We start from the raw sequence: 22,793 nt of genomic DNA, 5'->3' as shown, positions 1-22,793 counted from the left end.
AGTTTTTAATATATATTTTACATGGCACAGCTTTCAAGGAAATAATGTAGAAAATTAGAGGAGGAGTGTGGATTGAGGAAAGAGAATCAAGGAAGTGCAGAGAATTAGTAAGGAGGAAATAAGGGAGATGAATAAAAATGCATTTGGTCCAAATACCTGTAGAAGTGCTGAGATGTCTACAAGAGATGGAAAGTGATTTAAACAAGACTACTTAACACAATCTGTGTTCAGCATGAGAGCATGTCTGAGGAATGGGGAAGAACTGGTACTGATTTTCAAGCTATGCAGGGATAAAGTTGTTGAGCCCTGCCATGAAGCTATGTGAAAGCGTTGTTGAAACTAAGTTAAGAAGAGAGGGGATCATCAACAAGCCTGAGTGTGGTTTCCTGCCAAGAAAGTGCATTACACACATAACATTTACTTTCAGTCAGGAGGTCAGGAGTGACAGAAGTATGTAAAGATGGCGCACAACATTTATGAAGACGGTAAAACAATGGTAAGGTGTGCGGTATGAGTGCCAGATGGGTTCGAGTTGGGGGTGGAATTACATCAGGGATCAGCTCTGAACCCTCCTTGTTTGCAGTGGTGATGGACAGGCTGATAGATGAGGTCAGACAGGAGTCTCCGTGGACTATGATGTTTGTAGGCAATGTCTGGGAGAGGTGGAGGTATGCACTAGAGAAAAGCAATTAAACTGAATAAAAGCAAGACAGAAATCATGCAGCTGAGAGGGAGAGAAGTGTAACAGTGAAGCTACACGGAGCGGAGGTGTCACAGTTCTGGGCGTTTTGACCCAGTATTTTGAGTTTTCATGTTTTAGTTTGATTTTGTATTTTTGGTTATTTTCTTGATATATTTGATGATGATGTTCTATGTTCCGGCTTATTCTGGTTTATGTTTAGGTCTGCCTGTGTTAAGTCTGTGTTTCTTAGTCTGCGTCCTTGTGTATTGTTTCCTGTTTTATTTTGAAAGATTGTGTCTTATGTCAGTATGTCCAGCTTTGCTCCTCCTGTCTTGTTAGCCCCAATTTCTCCCAGCTGTGTCTCCCTCCTGTTTCACATTCCCTAATCACCTCAGTATGTATTTTAGCTCTGTGTTTTTCCCTGCCAGTTGTTGCATCCTCCATGTTTGTTGTGCGCGTGTTCGTCGTTGTCTGCCTTCAGGTTAGAGTCATTTGCGTCTCCAGTCTAGTTAGTTTAAGTTGTTGTTTATGTATCGCCAAGTTTGTCTCACCAGCAAATAAAGCTGCCGTTTAAGTTAATGTTTTGTCTCCGAGTCCTGCACGTGGGTCCAGCCACTAACAGCCACACAACTCATCGTGACAGGAGGTAGTGAAGGTGGATACATTTAAGTTTGAGAGCCAAAGCAAGGGGTGTCAGGGTGGGATCGGTGACAGAGGGATAGCAGCGAGACTGAAAAATGTTTACATGATAATAATGAGACCTGTTAAAATGTATGGTTTGGACGTGTTTGCACTAACATAAAGACAGGGGATGGAGGTGGTACTGAGTTGACTATACTAAGATTTTCATTGGGAGTGACAAGAATCAATGGGATTAGAAATGAGTATATGAGAGGGACGGATCAGGTTGAGTAGGTTGGAGACAAAGTTGGAGAGGTAAAGCGGAGATGCTCGCAGATGCACTGAAACAATGTTAATTACAGGATAATTGTCTTCTCAATTCAACACAAATTTGCTATAAATATATAATGCAGGTTTTTGAAAAGTATTATTTAAAATGTTGCAATTCTGAAATAGAAAATGAGATTATGAACACAGGACAATTTGAATCTGTTGTTCTTATTTATTTGCGCTTATTTAAAGTAAACAGCACATTTCCAGATAGCCACATGCTCGCAGAGGTCGAGTCTGCAGTACCGCAAAGTCTACGGTGACCCTGGATGGTTATGTAGACGGTCCAAGTACTTTGGTGTAATGCAAAGGCTAACTGGAAGAACCAGAAGATGGCAGCATGTACCAAACAATAACACCCAGCATCAGTCATCTGTTCATGGTGAAAGCGCCAATGTCTTCTCCAATTATACATTGTTTTATTATTTTTTTATTTAAAAAATACATGTATATTTATTTATTTTTAAACTGGGGTCACCTTTCACTTTGAACAGATTACAAAAAAGAAAAAAAATGTCGGTCATAAAGCATCAGTGTGATAAAACATGTAGACAGGGGCCCAGGAAGTCTGGTAAAAACATCCGGTCCATATGTTCCACCACTGACTCCCTGATAAGCCAGCATTGTGTGGGGCACCTTTAACTGCCAGATTTTCACTCTGAACTTCATTTTACTCTGTCAGTGTGCACAGCCTGTTTACCAAACCTGACAGAAAAGGAAAAAAAAAATGTTGCTCACATATGTGTGCGTCTCTGTGGGGAACTCTGCTGATGTCCAAGCTTTTATCAGCTCCTGCATGAGGTGCCTGCGTGTAAACAGAGCTGCAGCCAGAACCAATAAATCCACTGTTTGTTATTGTTTCAGGACCTGCACACCACTCCACTCAGTCTTATCTGGTGGATCCAAAGCAGCCAAACGCACGTATTCTTCCTAAACGGCATGAAGTTACATCTAATACATGAGAATCTTACAGAAAAGCACTATGGGGAATCAAAATGACATTAATATGTTCAATGAGAGGTCTGTCAGTCTTTTGCCTGCATTGCCTGCTTTTTGCAAATTTTACAGAATTCTTAGAAGAGACTGTTCATGAAAAATGCTTTTCCTCAAGTGTTACCATTATTGGGAATGCTGTAAAACCCAAGATCCAAACCCTTCCCAGGATAATGTGGGCAAAACACTAATGTGTATTTGCCCACGTTAGGTGAAATGGCAAGAACATGACCTGTGCAACAATTAAAAATAAAAACAATTTCATCAACAAAACTTTGACCATTAAGCTACCCTTCCAATATATATCCATCTCTCTCTCTCTCTCTCTCTCTATATATATATATATATATATATATATATATATATATATACACATCTATCTATTGATTTTTTTCCCCCTAAAACATTACATTAAAGAATGAGCTCATGCAACCAGTGAATGTTTCACAGTAATCTCAGTAACCTCCACACATACTCAATATTGTTATCTCAGTTCCAGGAAGCACTGAAACACACAGTCCAAATGCAGGACAAAGAGGCTGATTAAAATCCAGACACACATAGCCTAAAGGAAAACAGCAATCCCAGACTAAATGCATGACAAATGCTACAAGAACACATGGCGCACAAACAGATGCACTGACAAAGGGAAAGGCAGGACTATATAGCATTAGACAGAGGTGAAGCCCATCAAACACAAGTGGAACTAATGATAGCGGGGCAGACAAAGACAAAAGTGGGCATGCAAGGTAAGCAGGAAGTAAAACTACAAGGAGACACATTAGAACTAATCTTCAAAGCAAAACATGGACATAACCAAACAGAGAACCCTGGCACATAAAGAATAACCCTAATAAACACAGAAGGCACAGAGAAAACATCAGAAACAAATAAAACCTGACATGATTCTTCAGACTCATCGCCTAACAGAGAAATGTGCAACACATTTTGAACACACACCAAATCTGAACATATCCACAAATGTTGCTAGATTTGAACAAATCGGAGATGGTAAATTCCACTGATTATTCACTTACATGAGAACAGGTGGGACATGCGCATGTAAGAAGGTGACATCGCCAAACAGGAGACGCAAAGCAGGCTGATATCAGAAGGACCTGAACCAACTTGTCTCACACTAACACATCTAAAACCAGGTGAGAAATAAAGGTCTTCCTGTGTTCTACTTGAGATGGCTCTACCTTAGACTGATGTTGAAAGGGTAGAGATTGGTGCAAAAGAACTGACAGTAATGGAAGAAATAAAGTCTGTGATAGTGAGAATTGTTTAACATCAAGTTTTGGAGATACAAGGCAAAAGAACCAAATTTATGATCTATGTACAAACCCACTTCCATTAAAGCACGTTCAAAGTTATAACTGTTACACGTCGATTTGACAGAAGAATACGTAAGAGCTCAAGGTCCTTGATGGCAGACATATGAAACAGCTCAAGGATGTCACTCGTTTCCCTCCTCTCCTTCACTGAGGAGAACAAATCCTTAAGAACAGATTGCCTATGAAGCAGGAAGTTTTAGGCTCTGCTCCCACTGGGCTCATCCATACTAAAAATGTATGCACTTAGCACTGTAAAGCACTTTAGCTAAAAGCTCCCACCAAACACTACATTAAATATGGCATCCATAATATTTTTGGATTTGTTTGATAAGTGCTCTCAGACCTCGGGCATGCTGCTGGCAAATGCAAGCATACGACTGCCGATTGGTTCATTAAGAGGGCCAGGCTCTTACTCAAGGTCAGCGCACACTCCAGCAGACAGAGGCTCCCTTTGTCTGCTGAAGCGTGTGCTGATGAAAATGCTAATGAAACATTTTTATCATCGGGGAGTCGTTGACTGCCGTGTCCCCAGCATGAACTGGACCGAACCAGCTGTTTGTAGAGGGTTATGGCTCTGTCACTGGAGAGGAGAAAGCAGTGAGCTCAGCACATCCAGCACTGCTGCCTGCCATGTACTGGCTGTTCGAGGAATCTGAGCAGAATGATGAAGAGCTTGGAGATTTGTTATAGGCATCCATAAAAAGCACCCGTGAGTGCTGGTCACACTAAATCATAGAAAGTGCATTAAAAGTAAAAAAAAAAACAAAAAAAACAACTTGTTTCGAGGTGTTGCAACAACAGGATGCTGTTGATACCATAAGGAACAAGGACAAGCCTAATAGGCAATAAAGCAGAGAAGCATCCGCTGATCCTGAGATCTGCTGTAATTCTGAAACATTTCCCAAGAATTGAAGGTATTTGATCAATGCGCTATTTCCAGACCATTATAAAGAACATGTGAACACCAACATTGGTTTCTTATTTCACAGCCATAAGCTACATTCATAGTTTTAAAATACTACTGTATAAACAAATATTTTGACATGAAATGAATCAGCTTTAAGCAAGACGTCTTCTTCTTCTTCTTTGCTGTTTGGAATAAAAGAAAAGAAGAGACATTTCATAAGCTATAACTTCATATGCTCATTGTTCTCATGTGACTCAGAAATATACTTCCTCCTACCCCTTATAACTTAAAGTCAAGTCAAGTCAATTGGACTTGTACAGGTCAATGTACCATGTAAAGTCTCAAAAATGCTTCACAGACAGGACATGTAATCATCATCCTCGTCTTATTAGGATAATTTTCCTTCCTCACAATAAGATAAATAGGATATTACCCTTTCCCCTAATTCACACATACCTACACAGTGTAATGATATAACACCTATAATAACAATGCTCTTGCCAATGTTTGTTTGTGGTGCTAAGTACTCTGCAGTGTTAGGTGAAAGGTTTCACCTAACAATGCGAGCTCAAAAAAATTAATTCCTGTCACTTATATTGTAAAAACAAATATTGAATCTTGGATCTGTATTAGCAAAAATTGCGTCTATTTTCATATTTATATTATTTAAAAAAAAATGCCAATCGGGATGTAACAGGATAGAACCGGTGACTTCGTGCATTTGATTTGTGACATGCTTATTTCGGGTATTTAGGGTATTTTTAGGACAACTCGCCACATAAAACGTTCTAACCTGAAGGTTTCTGCAACCATTACACACTAAGAAGCTGAGGGATAGCACATTCTGTCTCCTGCTGGCGGAATAATCTTATTTGAATGATGGGAATTTCCAAACAGATGCAGCTTTGTGGCCTAATGCGCTTAGCCGGAGAGATGGTCCAAAAAACCAAGTATATATGCCTCCCAGTTACGTAGCCCATAAACAACGTATGCCATGGCTGAGCCTTTCAAAATAAAATGGTCGTTCTCACTCCGGTGTCTTGTATCACTGCGCTGGACTAGTCAAAAATCATTTTATTCTGAAGTGTGCACACGGAAGTACAACTCTTTGGATTTTGAGTAGCTTTGTGAAAGGTTAGCTAACGCGGGCTAGCCTGATATGGAAGAAGAGGGAGCAAGAGGAAGACTGAGGGTCTACCTGAGAAAAGCGGACTGGCTGGGACTAGTTCTGAGGGGTGATTTCGAGAGATAACGTTACATACTGGAAGGAATGTCCTCCTGGCTTACAACACCACAGAGATAGCTAAAATCACGGGACAGCCGCAATCACTACTAAAAACATGAAGCTGACAGCTGCGGAGCGCCTGTTAACAACCCGCCACCGTCGAGTTTAGCTCCCCGTGGCTGCAGCTGGACATTAACGGCGACGGCACCTCGGGAAGCGTTGTAGCCAACGGGAATCTTTGTTCGCGTTTTTTCCCGTTCTTCTTTTTTTCCCTTCTTCCATGGGACACAACTGGGCTTTACCTCCGCTCTGCCGTTGTGTTACCGCCGTGACAGCAGCAGTCTTCGGCTGGTATCGACTGGCCACCGTGGTCCCTGCATCTTGTGGACTCCTAGCAGCTAAAGTTTTTTGGCTTATTTGACGGACGCGGCAGTCATGTTTGCTGTACGAATCGTCACCGCAGACTACTACCTGACAAGTCCCATTAAAGACCTGGACGTCTGCTATTCTGAATTCAGGGAGAGCGATGTGAAGAAAGTGCCGGTGGTGCGGATATTTGGAGCAACACCAGCAGGTTAGCCTTGTCCTGTGTTTTATTCTCGTTGACTCTTCAGTAAGCTAAAGCTTGCTGCACGCGGCGTGTCACAGGTTTGTTGCCTTCGCTGCTGCTGCTGTTTGGACACGCGCGCACAAACACATCCGCGCTGTATTGTTCCGAGGAAACCTAACGGGTGTTTTATGTATGTGACAGGAAGATGTTGTAGGGTGTTGACACGTTTTACCAACGCGGCATGCAGCCCTGTTGCAGCAGTGGGAGCCCTCCGCTGTGCTTTGTTTTCGCTCCATCGTGGTGCGGTGGCGGACACCTTTTCGTCCGTGGGGCTCCGCTTGTGTCTCTGTCTGCCACATGTGGCATTCAGGGAAACTGGTACCTTTCCCCTGCGATGCTTTTATTGTATTTATGGCAACCTGTGGAGTGTGGCTGGCATGCAGATATATATATTTATTTATTTTATTGGGGGGGTTGAAAGGATAACACCATTTTGTTGCCTAACTGTAAAATGGGTGACAGTATTATATGGTGGAAGAAAAATGTATAGAATAATTACTGTATCATGTGTTGATAAAGCAGGGCAGTCGTGACTTTACATTGATAGCCTTGACAACAGAGGTTGTCATTGTATACAAAACGGAACATGCATTGTGTGAGTGTGTAATGTTCAGCGCTACAAGCCTGGACAAGACCCCTACAGTATGTGGAGTAACTATCGTGGCTTGCAGGTGCTGCTTTAGATAAAATATACAGGACAAATGTGTTGCAGATATTTATTGTAGATGTGTGTTTTTTCTGAACTGTGCCACATGCCCTGCTCTTCGGTAAAGCCATTACAGCCAGGCATTCTGGCCACTTTAATCCCCACAAAACAAAAGAATGGTTTTCCTGTACAATGGCATAGCATTAGCAACCTGTGCCAAATCCTCCGGCAATCACTGTGCCCTCTTTTCAACCTTGTTTGATGGGTGAAGACACATTGCAGTGTAGTGACTATAGATATTCTTAGCAAGGTTTGTCCCTAGTGGGGGGGAAATGGTGAGTTACACTTGCCCCCTCGCCCAATCAGTGCTCCTGGGTCGCAGGATGACCTGGAGCAGCGTCCAGCAGGATGTGCCCTCAGTGAGGATTAAAGGCTTTACAACGGGGGGGGGGGGGGGACAGCGGGTCATGGTGAGGAAGGTGTCTGCTGTGGTTTGGCCCTGTTTGTGTTCAGGTCTGCACGTTCACATGCATTGCTTCTCATGCAAATTGAGTATACAGACCCAGAAACTGCAGTGATGGCTTGTTAGGTGAATTTTAGTGTGAATGATAAGGTCCAATATTAAAACCTGAAGTGACTGGTGGTGTGGATAACATTCATTGTTTTGCTGGGAAACCCTGCATCCTGCCAGTCATGTGGACGGTAGTTTGATTTTTACCACCCAACTTGCCTCAGATAATGTGACTTCTATCCACCAGTGGTATCCTCCAGCAGGACAGTTATCTGCACAACAAACATGAAGAGACCAGTGTGTTGACCCGGCCCCTGAACTCCCCAAATCCTTATCCAAATCAACTTCCACCAGAGAACAAGCCCGTTCCATGGATGTTCTACGCGTAGCAAACCACAGAATCCAGAAAATTTGCTTCCAATGTTTCAGTGCCTGACACCCAGACGTCTTGTGTACGTTATGGAGGGAAGAGCTATTTTAGTGGCACAAAGTCAAAGCAGTTGTTGTGGCTGTTCTCTGTATGTTATTAATTAATACCTTTTTCTCGTCTCAAAGTGTAGTAGTAGTAATGATAGTGATAAGCAGATCCATTGTTTGAACGTTAATGGTTCATTTAAGTAATTTTTAAACATTTTTTTGTCAAACAATTTTATTTCCCCTTTCTGTTTGATATGAACTGTGATAGTGAACCGCATAATCTAGGCTTCCTGTCAGATAAGTCTTTGTTACCTTGGGCTGTAAGAAGTCATCATAATTTGATGGCCTCTTAATAAAATGTGGTTGACAGTAACTAATATATTAATGTTTTTGGTGTTGGAAGATTTAGGAGGCTACACACGTGTGCAAAAGTATGCATCTGAAGGGAGGTGTACACTAAAACAACTAAATGGTACAGTTTTTTTTTCTTTTTTTCTTATTTGCTAAAAAACCTGTAGCAAACACAAGTGCACTGGTGCAGGTCACTCAGCTGAATAATATCCAGCCACATTCCACTTGTGTTTTTCCTGCTCTGACATGCACAAATGTCTGCAGTGAAAAAGAGCCAGCTACATAATTGTCATAACAATGATGGTTTGTCGATACGGTTGGTTTGACCCACGTGTGTTTGCCAACACACTTGTCTAAATGCCTATGCCTCTGATCCTATCTGATTGGTTAACATTCTTGAGTATGCAGCAGTGAAACAAAAGCGAGGATCCCAGTGGAGCATTAAGAGCTTTCATTGATTGAGTCCTTACAGGTTCAGCAGCACACGAACAAGCCTCGTTTCTCTGCTGTGCGTGTTGTATCTGCAGTTTGAATATCGGGCTCTGTGTTGTTTCCACTTGCAGTAATGACAGAGTATCTTGTCTGCAGTCTGTGCATTGCGGTCGATGCCCTGCAGATTCTCATAGTCGGATCCCTCTCTCGTTCAGTTTATGTATCAGTTGTGTGGCCACATTTTCAGATTTAAAATTACATCACCATCTGGAAAGCATTGAAGTGGAGAGGGATCTCTTTCTTTCTTCCTTTCCTGCAGCTTAGAAACAAGCCACACCTACTAGAAAGTTTTTTTTTTTTTTCTTCTTCAGATTTCACTTTGCCTTTTATGGTTTCATTGCGTTGACTCCTCAGACTGTTCATGTGCCTTTATCATTAGCGTGTTTACTCTGGTGTAAGCGGTCAACAGCGCATCCACACCACGTGGCTCTTTCCACAACCCCAGGCCTCATATTTCCTGTCCTTCCCTGACCTAAGCAACGCACACTCCCACTGTGTAATTTGATGCCAAGTTTCCTGCTTTTTTCCCCCTCCCCACTCTTTGTTAGCATTCAGAGACTGTCCTGCCTCTGCAGCACACATACTGTACATGCATGCCCATCTTTGGTTTAGCTCAAGAGGAAGACAATACAAGGAATCCTTTCGTTATAAAAGTTATTGGTGCTGTTGAGGTGCCGGAAACCTTTTAAGGGCATGCATCTCCAGGCTTGAAGCTGACAAGCTAGATCTAGATACGCTGACGGGGCCTGGTCCTCGTGGCAACAGGAGGCACGCTGTTTTGGTTCATCGCTTGGATGTGTACACTAGAGTGTTTGTTGGGTACGCATGAGAGCGGAGAGGGGGAGAAAGTGCATGACCAATTGACCTGAATGAGAGGGCCAAGCATTGAAGCCCAGAGGGTGGTAAAAATGAGGGCCTCTTTTTCTACTCTGGCCCTTTCCTTCCCAGGTTTAGCACTCTCCAGGGGAACCCTTAATACCATCTGAAGGAATTCCTCCTGATCCATTAATAGGATAATAGGCAGACTAGAAAGGAGACTGGCTCATTAAACAGAAGGTCATTGTTCCCTTTACTGTTTACTCTCCTGTCTTTCTGTCGAACCAGGGTTCACTTATCGTATGATTAAGATGTTTAGTTGTTGACAGGTTTTCTCTGGAGTTGCCTTTCGTTCTTTTCCCCCACTGATTTTACACTTTTGTTTAAGTTTAAGTGCAGGTTTACCATAGTGATAGAGTAGAAACACAAAAGAAGACCGAAGGCTGCTCTGCACTAATCCTCCTCCTGTGATGTTTTTTTTTTTTTTCTTCCTTCCCTTCAGATGAGGCCCGGCTTCTTGTCAGGGTTTTTTTGAATCTTCAATAGAGGAAGAAACATTTTAGAGTATTTTCGATGTGGGGACACAGAGTTACTGTTCATTTGAAAATCAATTAAATACTTGATGTTCTACATGCAGAGGACAAAGGAGGTGTTTGGGTTTTTTGGTTTGTTTGTTTTTTAGCAGTACTGGCAGTTACTTTTTACCAGTATGTTTGGAGAGCATGTACAGTGACTTAATGTTTTAAGAAAAAGGTATGTTATTATTTTTAATCTATAAATCCTGTATGACTAATAGAGGTGGGAATCACCATACAGCCCACGATACGATATTATTGCAATTTTTTAAATATTTTGCGATATTCAGATTCTGTACATAAAGGTAAACTTTATCAATATTCATTTTATCTAATATCAAAGTCTCACACTCAGTCTTTCTCTCATTTCAATCAGTTTTATTGTTGACAAACTGAACGGTTTGTATTACAGTCTAGTCCAACTTAACTGAATGCAACCATCTGGTACAATTATAGCTATTCTGAACTATGCAATTTATGAAAACTATGCAGCCCATTCAGCAACTGAAGAACTTGAAAGTAAATTAAAATAAAATATAATTTTACATTAAATAAAAAAGTTTTAAACTTAATTAAAATAAAACATGTCTTAAATTAAAATAAGTAAACTGTCATGTTTATTGCTGCCAAAAAACAAGTTAAACACATTTGGACAGTGAAGGAATGTCAGGATTCTTGCTCAGAAAAAGGATCAACATGCTCTGAAGTCAGAGTTCCAGTCCACAAAAACTTTTTTTGTAACAAAATATCGATTTCTGCTGTCCCTGTATCGCTACATTATTAGCAAACAAAATATCACGATACTACACAGTATCGATTTTTTCCCCCACCCCTAATGACTAATGCTTTTAGAAGTTATATATTTTGGTTTGACTTATTGACTCTTCTGATCGCGTATCTGACGTCAAATGTTTCCACAACATTGACTTCATAATCACAATACTCAGGACTCCCCCCCCCCCCCCTGTCATTCTTTATTGAAGTGAATGTGACTGTTTCCAAAGATTTGCTCCATGCCTGCCCTTGATATGAAGTGACAAAGCCCAGCCTCCTGTGTTTGTTTCATTGGCTTTCACTCTTAACTCACTGCTAGGGCTGTAACCAGGACTAACTTCTCTGAGGACAGATTTGCATTTATAATTGTTCCATATCTGTCCATCTATGGTTGTAGATGATTTAACAGTTGTTGGAAAATGTCTCTCGCATACTAACGAATGTGTGTGTTTGTTTGTGTGCACATTAGGGCTGCCACAAACGATTATTTTGATAGTCGACTAGTCACCGATTATTTTTGCGATTAGTCGACTAATCAGATCATCATCCATTAGACGTAAAACTACAGCTTATTGCACCAGCAGCATCTGCTCTTATATAACTATCATTAGCTTACAGCTTTAAGTGTTTAAGGTCTGTGCTAACTAAAAATAAAGACAAGATGATAGTTTATTCAATTTTAATGAAATTTGCAGATTGTCTCGGTGAAGTTTAATAAACTCCTTGCTATCTAAAATATAACAGGACACTGGAGTATATTCTGGAGCATCTCACACTTCTGATAATCAGCTGTCTGCTTGACGTTTATTCAGCTGTGTAAAAACTATAACTTTAATCTCAGACAAACCGATTTACTCAGGAACAAATAAAATACTAAAAAAAAAAGCCAAACAATAACATTTTAAGTTATCTAAGTGACTCATATATATTTAACCTGAGTAGTGAAAGACGGCGGTGGGTTTGAAAACGATTTGCGGGGAGTCCGGTGTTCTCACGGCGCTAGTGAGCCTAGCCCCCGGCTCGCTAACGAGCTAGTGGGTAACAGACGTCTCCGAAAACGTCGGAGCGCTTTTGAAAATATGTGGTGTCCTGATAAACTGAGCAGATATTTGAAGTTTACACAGCTACATTCTCGCCTGAAAATATGTTAAACGTTTATTTTGTGACCCAGAAAGAATAATAAGAGTAACATTAAAACTAACTAGCTGCCGCCATTGTTGGAAACTGCGCTGGGCCGCGCTATGAATTCTGGGACACAGCTGCTTCTCCTTCTTCTTCTTCGGGGTTTAACGGTAGCTGACATCCTTGTACATGCAATGCTGCCATCTTCTGTTTCAGTCCGTTATTACACTCTTAAATCCTGCCACTTATTCCTGCGTCTTTTGTGATGTACAAAGTTTCAAACGACGCGTCGACTATTAAATCAGTCGTCGACGATTTTGATAGTCGACGTAATCGTGACTAGTCGACAAATCGTGGCAGCCCTAGTGCACATGCACATTAGTTGTAGCACATTTCCAGTTCACTCCAGAGGCAAGTCACCACACTAGCAGTCGCTCTGTACTCATGGTCTGCTGGTAGTACTACCATTTTTGTAACATCTCCATTGAAGCGGCCTACTGACATCCTCTCTGGGGTGTGCTGTCTGGTTTCAGAGGGACTTAACCAGCAGCCAGGGGAGCCACGATGAAGAGCTTTAATAAGTAAACAGGCAAAGTTAAGGCTGTTCGATATAACAATATATATCTGATGACGATATAAAAACATCTATCGTTTAATTCGTGGTGTCGCAAAATAAACTGTTTACGGCAATATATTTTTTTTCATCGTTTTGATGGTCACTGTAGTGGCTATATTAATTTCTTAAAGTTCTCTCTTTCTTTTGTATTTAATATAACCAAAATATGGACGGGCAGGCGGTTGTTTTTATGCGTTGTCATTAGCAACAACGACGGTAAAACCATCGCGTGTCCGCTTGTTTATTTTCCACATAAACCTTTCACAATAAAGCTCAAGATCCTGTTGGGACTTTTCAAAATAAACTGAATCACGTGAAAGAGTATGCGGAGTATTTATGGATGAGAAGCAAAAAAGAGCCGTCATGTGCTAAAAAATAAACCTTAGACTCAAACATTAGAACAGGCTTTTCCCTGCATCACGCCGTGTTATAAATACTCACAAAGAAAACGGCGGCTGTTACAACTTATGTCTAAAAATGTATAGTTTCATGCATTGGTTAAAACACTCGACTCCAGGTACACGACGCCCAGCTGGAAACGCTTCACTCAAGACGAGGTGCCTGAGATTCACAGATTTTACAGAAAATGTTAAATTTTTGTTATTTATATCGTTATCGGGATATAAGATTTTCGTCATATCGCACAGCCCTAGGCAAAGTCCTCTGACTCCAGTTCACATAGGCCTGTGAGCGTCACATATGGATACGGAGGAGAGTTTGTCTCTGTCTGAATGCCAGAGTACCACAGCTGGTCTTTGTGGTGGAATACAGACAGAAAGGCTGGATAGATGCAGCTAATGAGGAACATCTAGCCAGAGGTGATGAAGTCATTCAACTTTGTGATGTGTTACTGCTCGAGTGTAATTCACATTTGGCAATTTTCCAGATCCTTTTAATTTTTTTAAAATGCTCAATAAGTGGAAGGCACCGCATCTAATCCAGCATATGGCTCACACATTAAATTGACCAAAATAACTGTTTTATGGTTATGAATGTAACACGACCACGATGCTGTGTCAGCCTTTAATTTCTATGTGATTCCAGAAAACACTAAACAAATACAATTCATGCAACTTAATTAACCAAAGAAAGTTCCAAGCATTCACTTCAGAGTAGTAAACATCTGAAATGCCCCTGGGGTTGAAATTCTTTGCAGTGTACTTGGAACTCGACAAAGATTATCAGAGTAGTTGTAGTAACCAGCCGCAGTCAGTCGTGACTACATGGTGACAGGCGGTGGTTTTTGTGCCTTGATTGGCAGGACAGTAGAGCAACAAGACAGGGAATATGGAGAAGAGAAAGTCGAGGTGTGACTTGCAGTGAGTGGTTCAGTTGGTGAGGATCTGGATGAGGGGTTTCCTCAGCTTGGTCTGCTTTTGTCTTGAAGGAGCTGTGAGTGTACAGAGGCTCCCTCAGTGTCCTTGCTGCTGTTGCTGCTGCTGCGACAACCTGATTGATGGCTGTAATAGCTCCCTCCGGCTTCTCTGTGGGTAACCGAACTCATCACTGTCGAGGGCACAAGCCTGACACTGCAGCATACTTTGTCCCCAACACATTCTGTTCCCTTTCACCTCGATTCATGCTGAGGTAGTAGAGGTGACTTTACATTAACACCCAGAGCTGCTGGATATCTCTTTTTCGCCCCACAGGTTAGATCAGTACTGTAGTTCCTATTGTTCAAGTCTGACCCTGCCACCCCTCCCCCTAATATTCTTTTCACAATGCTGCATCGATCCACTGAAAAGAATCTATCTTCAGCGTGTGCTCCTTCACGGTGAGTTTAAAGCACCTGCTCGGCTGCCACTGTAACTCAGTGTCATTCCCACAGACATGTATGCAGCAGTACAGTAAGCACTTGGAAAGCTTTGTTTTGCTGTCTCCTCTCATTCTCTAACCAGTGAAGCCAGCAGCACTGCCAAAGTTAACACAGATGGAATACACACATGTTGACTGCCTTCTAACATTCCTGACAAGGGCTGTACCATTACAGCATGCATTATTTGAGCAACGTTTTAAGGAGGTTCTCTGTAATTCAACTAAAAGAGAGATATGGAAAGATAATGTGCTTCTAAATTGCAGGAAGCTTGCTGTTATGTCGGGGGAGACCCATGTATGATTTATACAAGCCAAAAAGATGGCTTCTTAGCAATAAGGAAAGCTAAGAAGTAATCACTTTATTCCAATTGTCTCATGTTTGATTTTTGTAAGTTATAGAATATTAGCACATCTGCAGCACAGATTGTTAAAATTGTAAAGGCAAGCAGTCAGCACCAAGTAAAAATGTCTTTCTGTGCATTTCCCTGTTTGTTGTGCTCTCTGTAAAGGTGTTTTAGCAATTTTTTTCTTCAATCTGATTTCTTATCAGAACACTCGGCCTGTCTGTTTTCCAAGTCAGTAGGGCACGCAGGCTGTGACAGTGCGAGGCCTTGGTGGTGCTGCTGTTGTTGTTTTTCTGTAGCTGCACAAGCTGCCAGATGGCTTTGCCAGCGAGGTAATGTGATTTAGCTCTGTGACGAGATGGATACCTACTAGAGAGGCAGGAGAGGTAGGCTCACAGGCAGTCGTCGCCTCTCAGTTTGGCTCTATGGAGAAAGAAAAAACAACATTTAATGTAAAGTGCAAAAGAAGGGCAAGTTCTTCAGTATGGCACCATGTCTTCTTTTTCAAAGCAGGTCGTTTCTTTAATGTGGTTCTGTGTGGTCTGAAAAGGGACCACGTTGGCACGTGTTGTTGGGTCATTTTAGGCCCTCGGTTCAGCGTCGGTCTCTTCCTCTTTCCCTGCACCATTGTCCCCTCAAAGGAGGGGAGGGAGAGAGAGGGTGGGCCCTGCTTTGTGCACCCAGCCTGTGAGAGTGGGAGACTTCCCACTCTGTGTTCCCTCAGGGCCACTGGCACTACTGCAAGAGAACTCTGCAGCATTTCAAGGCAGATTAAGACCTTGTTGAAAAAGAGTGAAAGAATTTGGCAGGCCGAAGAAAGCTTGAATCACTGCTGGTGGGGGGAGGGAGGAATGCTTTGAACCTACCATGCTATGCCATTCAGCATTGATATTAATGAGGCGTGCGTATGTGTGTGTTGGTTGGGTGTACGCACGTGCACTTACAAAGTCAAATAAAGCAGATAAGTTTGTACCAGTAGCGATGGGTATATCTGCAGCTCGGGGTGGAGTAGCCTCCTGTTGCTTCAGCGTGTAAGCTTTTCTTATTACACCTTCTGTTCAGTGATAGAATTTACAGGATTTTTTTTGTCTGTTTGTCTGTAGTAATTGAATTATAGTTTGGCCTTGGGATCACGTAATGCAGTATACTTCTCTGCCAAGAGTCCTAGATCGGGTCCAGTGAGATGGGATGGAAGGATATAAACAACTAAATTCTTCTGCAATGTCAGTAAGCCAATTGTGTTGTTTTGGTTGATGCTAGTTTTTATACAACTCAGACTGGATTCAATTCAGTGTTTCCAACAGATTTAGAGTTTGTACATTTGGGCTTTTTTGTTTGTTTGTTTTTTACAGCCACTCTTATGTGCCGACAGACAAGACCAAGTTTACCCTGATCTTAAACACCAGGAAATTTTAAGGCAAAACCTTGAGCCATTCAGTTAGCTAATGTGAATTAATTCTTGTGTTTACATATATAAAAACGGTTCTGTGAAATGTGCAAATGCTACGACTTAATGCAGCTTTATCTATTCAGCTGATATCCATCCACTGGTGGCCACTCACTGAACAAACAACACTGAGCAAACAAAAACAAAAACCAGTCTTGCAGTCTTTTTCATACACAACTGCACAGCTCCAACTGAAAGGGTTCTTTTTGATCAATTTTTAATTCCATAGCACTGTACAGTCATTTTGAGGGCAGGCTTATTAAAAAGGGGAGGGGGGAGGGACGTTTTGCAAGCCAAGCTCTAAAAATAGCCTAGCTTGTATGTACATATGTAAGGGCATGTGTGTTTGCAATGTGACTGAGCCCTGTCTCTGTGTGACTAGACAACATTCTGGTTGCTGTTGTTTAACTGGTCATCAACTCTTTCTAAGTGCATGCTGAGTGTCTCCAGTTTGTGAGGTGGTTCTGCATTTGTGGCAGACACACACAGCCTCCCATCTGAGAACTTAAAACCTTTTGTTCCTCGAGGAACTGTGTCTAGACCTGCTCTCTGTTCTCTGACTGTAATCTGTTGCCATCATAGCAATAGCTCAGCTGCAATTTGGTGTGTTTGCATGTGTCGTTATGGCTGTCCCTGTGTATGTCGAGCGAGTGGGAGGAGAGGGGGATGGCGCTGAGAGGAAGAGAGGGGAGGAAAGAGAGAGAATAGGCATTTATGAGCCTTGCTCGCCCAATGCAGCAGCTGAGCTGCCGTCCCTGCTTCTCGTGATGTGTGGCAAGAGCAAGACATGCTGTGAATATCAAATTTCGTCAGAGCTGAGAAAAGGAGGGCAAGCAGCGCTTGGAAATCACTCCAGTTGTCTGGCGAGAGATTGCTGCCCTCTGATCATTTCCTGATAACATTTACTTTTACAATAATTGATTACACAGCGGTGGAGAGTAGACTTTATCAAAGTAGATGTCTTTCTGAAAGCACTGTAACTAAGTTTAAGAATATAATCCACCCACTGTTATCATCTCCAATGCCCTGTACCAACACAGAGCAAAGCAGCTATCTGAACGCTACCCCAACAGAGGTCGATTATCTTGTTAATAATTTCACCTCCTCACTACGTACGACTCTGGATACTGTAGCTCCTGTGAAAACTAAGGCCTCAAATCAGAAGTACCTGACTCCGTGGTATAATTCTGAAACACGTACCCTAAAGCAGATGACTCGTAATCTGGAGAGGAAATGGCGTGTCACAAATCTAGAGGATCATCATTTAGCCTGGAGAAATAGTTTGCTGCTTTATAAGAAAGCCCTCCGCAAAGCCAGAACATCTTACTATTCATCACTGATTGAAGAAAATAAGAACAACCCTAGGTTTCTCTTCAGCACTGTAGCCAGGCTGACAAAAAGTCAGAGCTCTTTTGAGCCAACCATCCCTTTAACGTTAACTAGTAATGACTTCATGAACTTCTTCACAAATAAAATTTTTATCATTAGAGAAAAAATTACCAATAATCATCCCACAGATGTAATATTATCTACAGCTACTCTTAGTACCATTGATATTAAGTTAGACTCTTTTTCTCCAATTGATCTTTCTGAGTTAACTTCAATAATTACTTCCTCCAAACCATCAACGTGTCTTTTAGACCCCATTCCTACAAAACTGCTCAAAGAAGTCCTGCCATTAATTAATTCTTCGATCTTAAATATGATCAACCTATCTCTAATAATCGGCTATGTACCACAGGCCTTCAAGCTGGCTGTAGTTAAACCTTTACTCAAAAAGCCATCTCTAGACCCAGCAGTCTTAGCTAATTATAGGCCAATCTCCAACCTTCCTTTCATATCAAAAATCCTTGAAAGAGTAGTTGTCAAACAGCTAACAGATCATCTGCAGAGGAATGGTTTATTTGAAGAGTTTCAGTCAGGTTTCAGAGCTCAGCACAGCACAGAAACAGCTTTAGTGAAGGTTACAAATGATCTTCTTATGGCCTCTGACAGTGGACTCATCTCTGTGCTTGTCCTGCTAGACCTCAGTGCAGCGTTCGATACTGTTGATCATAATATCCTATTAGAGCGATTAGAACATGCTGTAGGTATTACAAGTACTGCGCTGCAGTGGTTTGTATCATATCTATCTAATAGACTCCAATTCGTGCATGTAAATGGAGAGTCCTCTTCACACACTGAGGTTAATTATGGAGTTCCACAGGGTTCAGTGCTAGGACCAATTCTGTTTACATTATACATGCTTCCCTTAGGCAGTATCATTAGAAGACATAGCATACATTTTCACTGCTATGCAGATGACACCCAGCTCTATCTGTCCATGAAGCCAGATAACACACACCAATTAGTTAAACTGCAGGAATGTCTTAAAGACATAAAGACCTGGATGGCCGCTAACTTTCTGCTTCTTAATTCAGATAAAACTGAGGTTATTGTACTCGGCCCTGAAAATCTTAGAAATATGGTATCTAATCAGATTCTTACTCTGGATGGCATTACCTTGGCCTCCAGTAACGCGGTGAGGAACCTTGGAGTCATTTTTGACCAGGACATGTCCTTCAACGCACATATTAAACAAATATGTAAGACTGCTTTCTTCCATTTGCGCAACATCTCTAAAATTAGAAATATCCTGTCTCAGAGTGACGCTGAAAAACTAGTTCATGCATTTATTACTTCCAGGCTGGACTACTGTAATTCATTATTATCAGGATGTCCAAAAAACTCACTGAAAAGCCTTCAGCTAATCCAAAATGCTGCAGCAAGAGTCCTGACAGGGACTAGAAAGAGAGAGCATATTTCTCCTGTTTTGGCTTCCCTTCATTGGCTTCCTGTTAAATCCAGAATTGAATTCAAAATCCTGCTCCTCACATACAAGGTCTTAAATAATCAGGCCCCATCTTATCTTAATGACCTTGTAGTACCATATCACCCTATTAGAGCGCTCCGCTCTCGCTCTGCAGGCCTACTTGTTGTTCCTAGAGTATTTAAAAGTAGAATGGGAGGGAGAGCCTTCAGTTTTCAGGCCCCTCTTCTGTGGAACCAGCTTCCAGTTTGGATTCGGGAGACAGACACTATCTCTACTTTTAAGATTAGGCTTAAAACTTTCCTTTTTTCTAAAGCATATAGTTAGGGCTGGACCAGGTGACCCTGAATCCTCCCTTTGTTATGCTGCAATAGATGTAGGCTGCCGGGGGATTCCCATGATGCATTGAGTTTTTCCTTTCCAGTCACCTTTCTCACTCACTATGTATTAATAGACCTCTCTGCATTGAATCATATCTGTTATTAACCTCTGTCTCTCTTCCACAGCATGTCTTTATCCTGTCTTCCTTCTCTCACCCCAACCGGTCGCAGCAGATGGCCGCCCCTCCCTGAGCCTGGTTCTGCCGGAGGTTTCTTCCTGTTAAAAGGGAGTTTTTCCTTCCCACTGTCGCCAAAGTGCTTGCTCATAGGGGGTCATATGATTGTTGGGTTTTTCTCTGTATCTATGAAGCGCCTTGAGGCGACTTTTGTTGTGATTTGGCGCTATATAAATAAAATTGAATTGAATTGAATTGAATTGATAACCGAGCTGCTCTGGACACACGCAAACAGCATCCTCTAGCACCGTGGCAACCACTGGGCTCTAGCCAGTTCTCCCCAGACTCATTATGAAATCTGTAGCATCTCTCTGCAGTTCTCGCTGTAATCCGACTGTTTATAGGATTTCTCCCATTTCCCTGAAATGGAGTCTCATTTTGATTTCTTTTCATATTTTATTGTTTTGTTAAACTCGTCATATCCAGCTGCAACATTTTTATTATTAGTCTATTAAAGTAGCTTTGCATGTTTAAAACCATTCAAAATAGTCAAAATTGATCATATACTACGACTTGGTGCAGCCCTCAATTCATCCGCTGTCTGAATTTTTCTTTTTCTTCAGTAATCAATACATTTTTCACCCTATTCATTACACTGGATATAAATGAGTGAGGTTTAAGGGCAGGCAGTGTTTGGAAATCATTTCAGTTGTCTGGTTTGAGATTGCTGCCCTTTGATAAGTGAGCCACTCTGGACACACACAGGGGTTGTGCAGCTGCAGTGTTCAGCTGCATAAGCTGACCACAGCCCAAATAAGATTAACAGCAAGAATGTTAGAAGAGAGACACGGCATTTTAAGAAACCTGCACTGAAGTCTTTGGTCGAACTCCACAACAGCAAAGATGGTGAAAGGCATATAATTTAAAACGGGGAAAAAAGCCTGCATGAGTCAGCAGACGTTTCTGAAACTGTTGGTTTTTATTTTTAAATGAGATTTGACCTGCAGTTCTGTGCATGAGTTTTGGTAATGGACGTTTCGAAACGATTGTCCAAATAAGGCTATGTTCACACTGCAGGTTTTAATGCTCAATTCCGATTTTTTTGATCAAATCCGATTTTTTTTTTTTTTTTTTGTCTGGTTTTTCACACTACAAATAAAATGTGACAGCAAACGCCCGTGCTTTAACAATGGCCACCATGCTTTCTCGTTTGTCTTCTCCGGCGCAGATAATTGGCGTCTGTCTTGTGTCAGTGACGTAAAAGACTGATTCAATGACCATTCTAACAGCAGTCGCTTTCTAAAACATCAGATATGTATCGGATTCAGCACCACATACGAAAGTGACTTAGGTCGGATTTGAAAATATCAAATAGATTTGTGCTGTTCAAACTGTCATACCATGATTGGATATGGGTCGCATAGGGTCAAAAAAGTCGGATTTAATGCGCTTTCGCCTGCAGTGTGAACGTAGCCAAAGTGCCTGACATGACTTCTGCTGAATAACAAGACTTGTTTCTAGAACAACACTTTGCCGTTTTACGTTTACGTGTTTAGAAGGTAGGTGGCGATGTAGTCTAAAGTCCCAAAATATACTGAATGAGATCTCTAAATGTTCTCGATCCTAATTAGTTCAACCTTTTGTGGAAAGCAAAAAGTGACACACTGGTTTAGGAGGAATCACATTCTTTTGGGCTGTCAGTAGGAAGAGAGACTGCTGTGCAGCGTTCAGAAGCCTTCTTGTCACCATAAAGCCATTTCCTCACAGTTACTACAGGTCTGAACTTTTCTAAACGTCACCTGGTGGAGTTCTATGTGAGAATGCACATAGTGAGTGAGTGAGTGAGTGAGTGAGTATCGATCGATCGATCGATCGATCGCTGCAGGCGCTCTGAGGATTTCCCCTCCACTTGTCATGGTTCCTGACTCTCTGTCGTCCTCTTGCTCTCCTCCTCCTCCCTCTACTGCTGCCCCTTACATTCTTTTGTTTTCCTCGATGTGCTCTCCTAATTTCGAGGGTTTTCACTCTCTGCCTGAATCACATCAGCGTTTCCTCTCATTTCTGCCCGCTGTCCTTCCCACCTCCTCTCTCTCTGCTCTCAGATTGTCCTGGAGTGGCGCTGAGGGAGAGCCGCTTCACCTCACACACGGAGGCAGTGTTTACAACCAGAGCAAGTTTGGCCTTTTCTCTCACCCTGTCAACTCTCCCATCCCCTTTCCATTGTCCTCCGGAACTCAAAGCTTCACACACACAACTTTAAATCTCACTCTCCCTTCAACAGCCACCTCCTCTTTTCATCTCGTTGCCTCACACGCTTGCTTGAGCATAAGGTGGTGGAGATCTAAATTGGCAGGAGCTAATTGAGAGGGGTCAGTGGGCTTTACTTGGACTTCATGCTTTACGTAAAGAAACCCAAAACAAAAAGCAAGAGTCAAATACAAAATATGTATCAGTAATCAACATCACATGTCTAGTTAAGACTACAGAACAGACGAATAAAAGTTTTTCTTGTAGTTTTTGCACCTCTCATTGTGGAAGTGGGGTGTGGGGTAGCTGCTTTGACAGGGAACATGAGTGGAAAAATAAATATAAATTCTCTGCTCTATGATTGATTGTGTGCAGTGAAGCCAGGTTTTAATTGGATTTCAATTCTCCTCTGTTGCATAACTTTTTTTTCTTTATTAAGCATTGCATGCTGGTGCAGCCTAATTGCACTATACTGCTCCTACATTTTCACCCCCTCCTCCTCTTCCTCCTCTTGTTTTGCTCCAGGAGTCAGGGCTCCCTGATCCCAGCACAGCCCTCCCCCAGGGCTGTGCTTTCTCCTACATGGCCTACGCTCATGCTCCCCATATTT

At 41.9% G+C, this 22,793-nt stretch overlaps 1 protein-coding gene across 2 annotated transcripts in view; it reads left to right on the top strand.

Moving 5' to 3' along the window:
* Nucleotides 1–5,999: 5,999 nt before the first annotated feature.
* Nucleotides 6,000–22,793, top strand: part of rev3l (REV3 like, DNA directed polymerase zeta catalytic subunit) — an 87,300-nt gene continuing 70,506 nt past the window's right edge. For both annotated transcript variants that reach the window (XM_085372471.1, XM_085372470.1), the window contains exon 1: nucleotides 6,000–6,669. In XM_085372471.1, coding sequence (XP_085228597.1) covers nucleotides 6,531–6,669 — 139 coding nt within the window. In that variant the 5' untranslated portion in view covers nucleotides 6,000–6,530. The remainder of the gene's footprint in view (nucleotides 6,670–22,793) is intronic.

Source organism: Diplotaxodon limnothrissa, linkage group LG15, assembly GCF_057381915.1.
Source record: "Diplotaxodon limnothrissa isolate DT_005_m linkage group LG15, D_limnothrissa_male_GT1.1, whole genome shotgun sequence".
Classification (NCBI taxonomy): domain Eukaryota; kingdom Metazoa; phylum Chordata; class Actinopteri; order Cichliformes; family Cichlidae; genus Diplotaxodon; species Diplotaxodon limnothrissa.
Note: the sequence above shows the minus strand (reverse complement) of the source record. Positions and strands in the feature narration are given on the sequence as shown.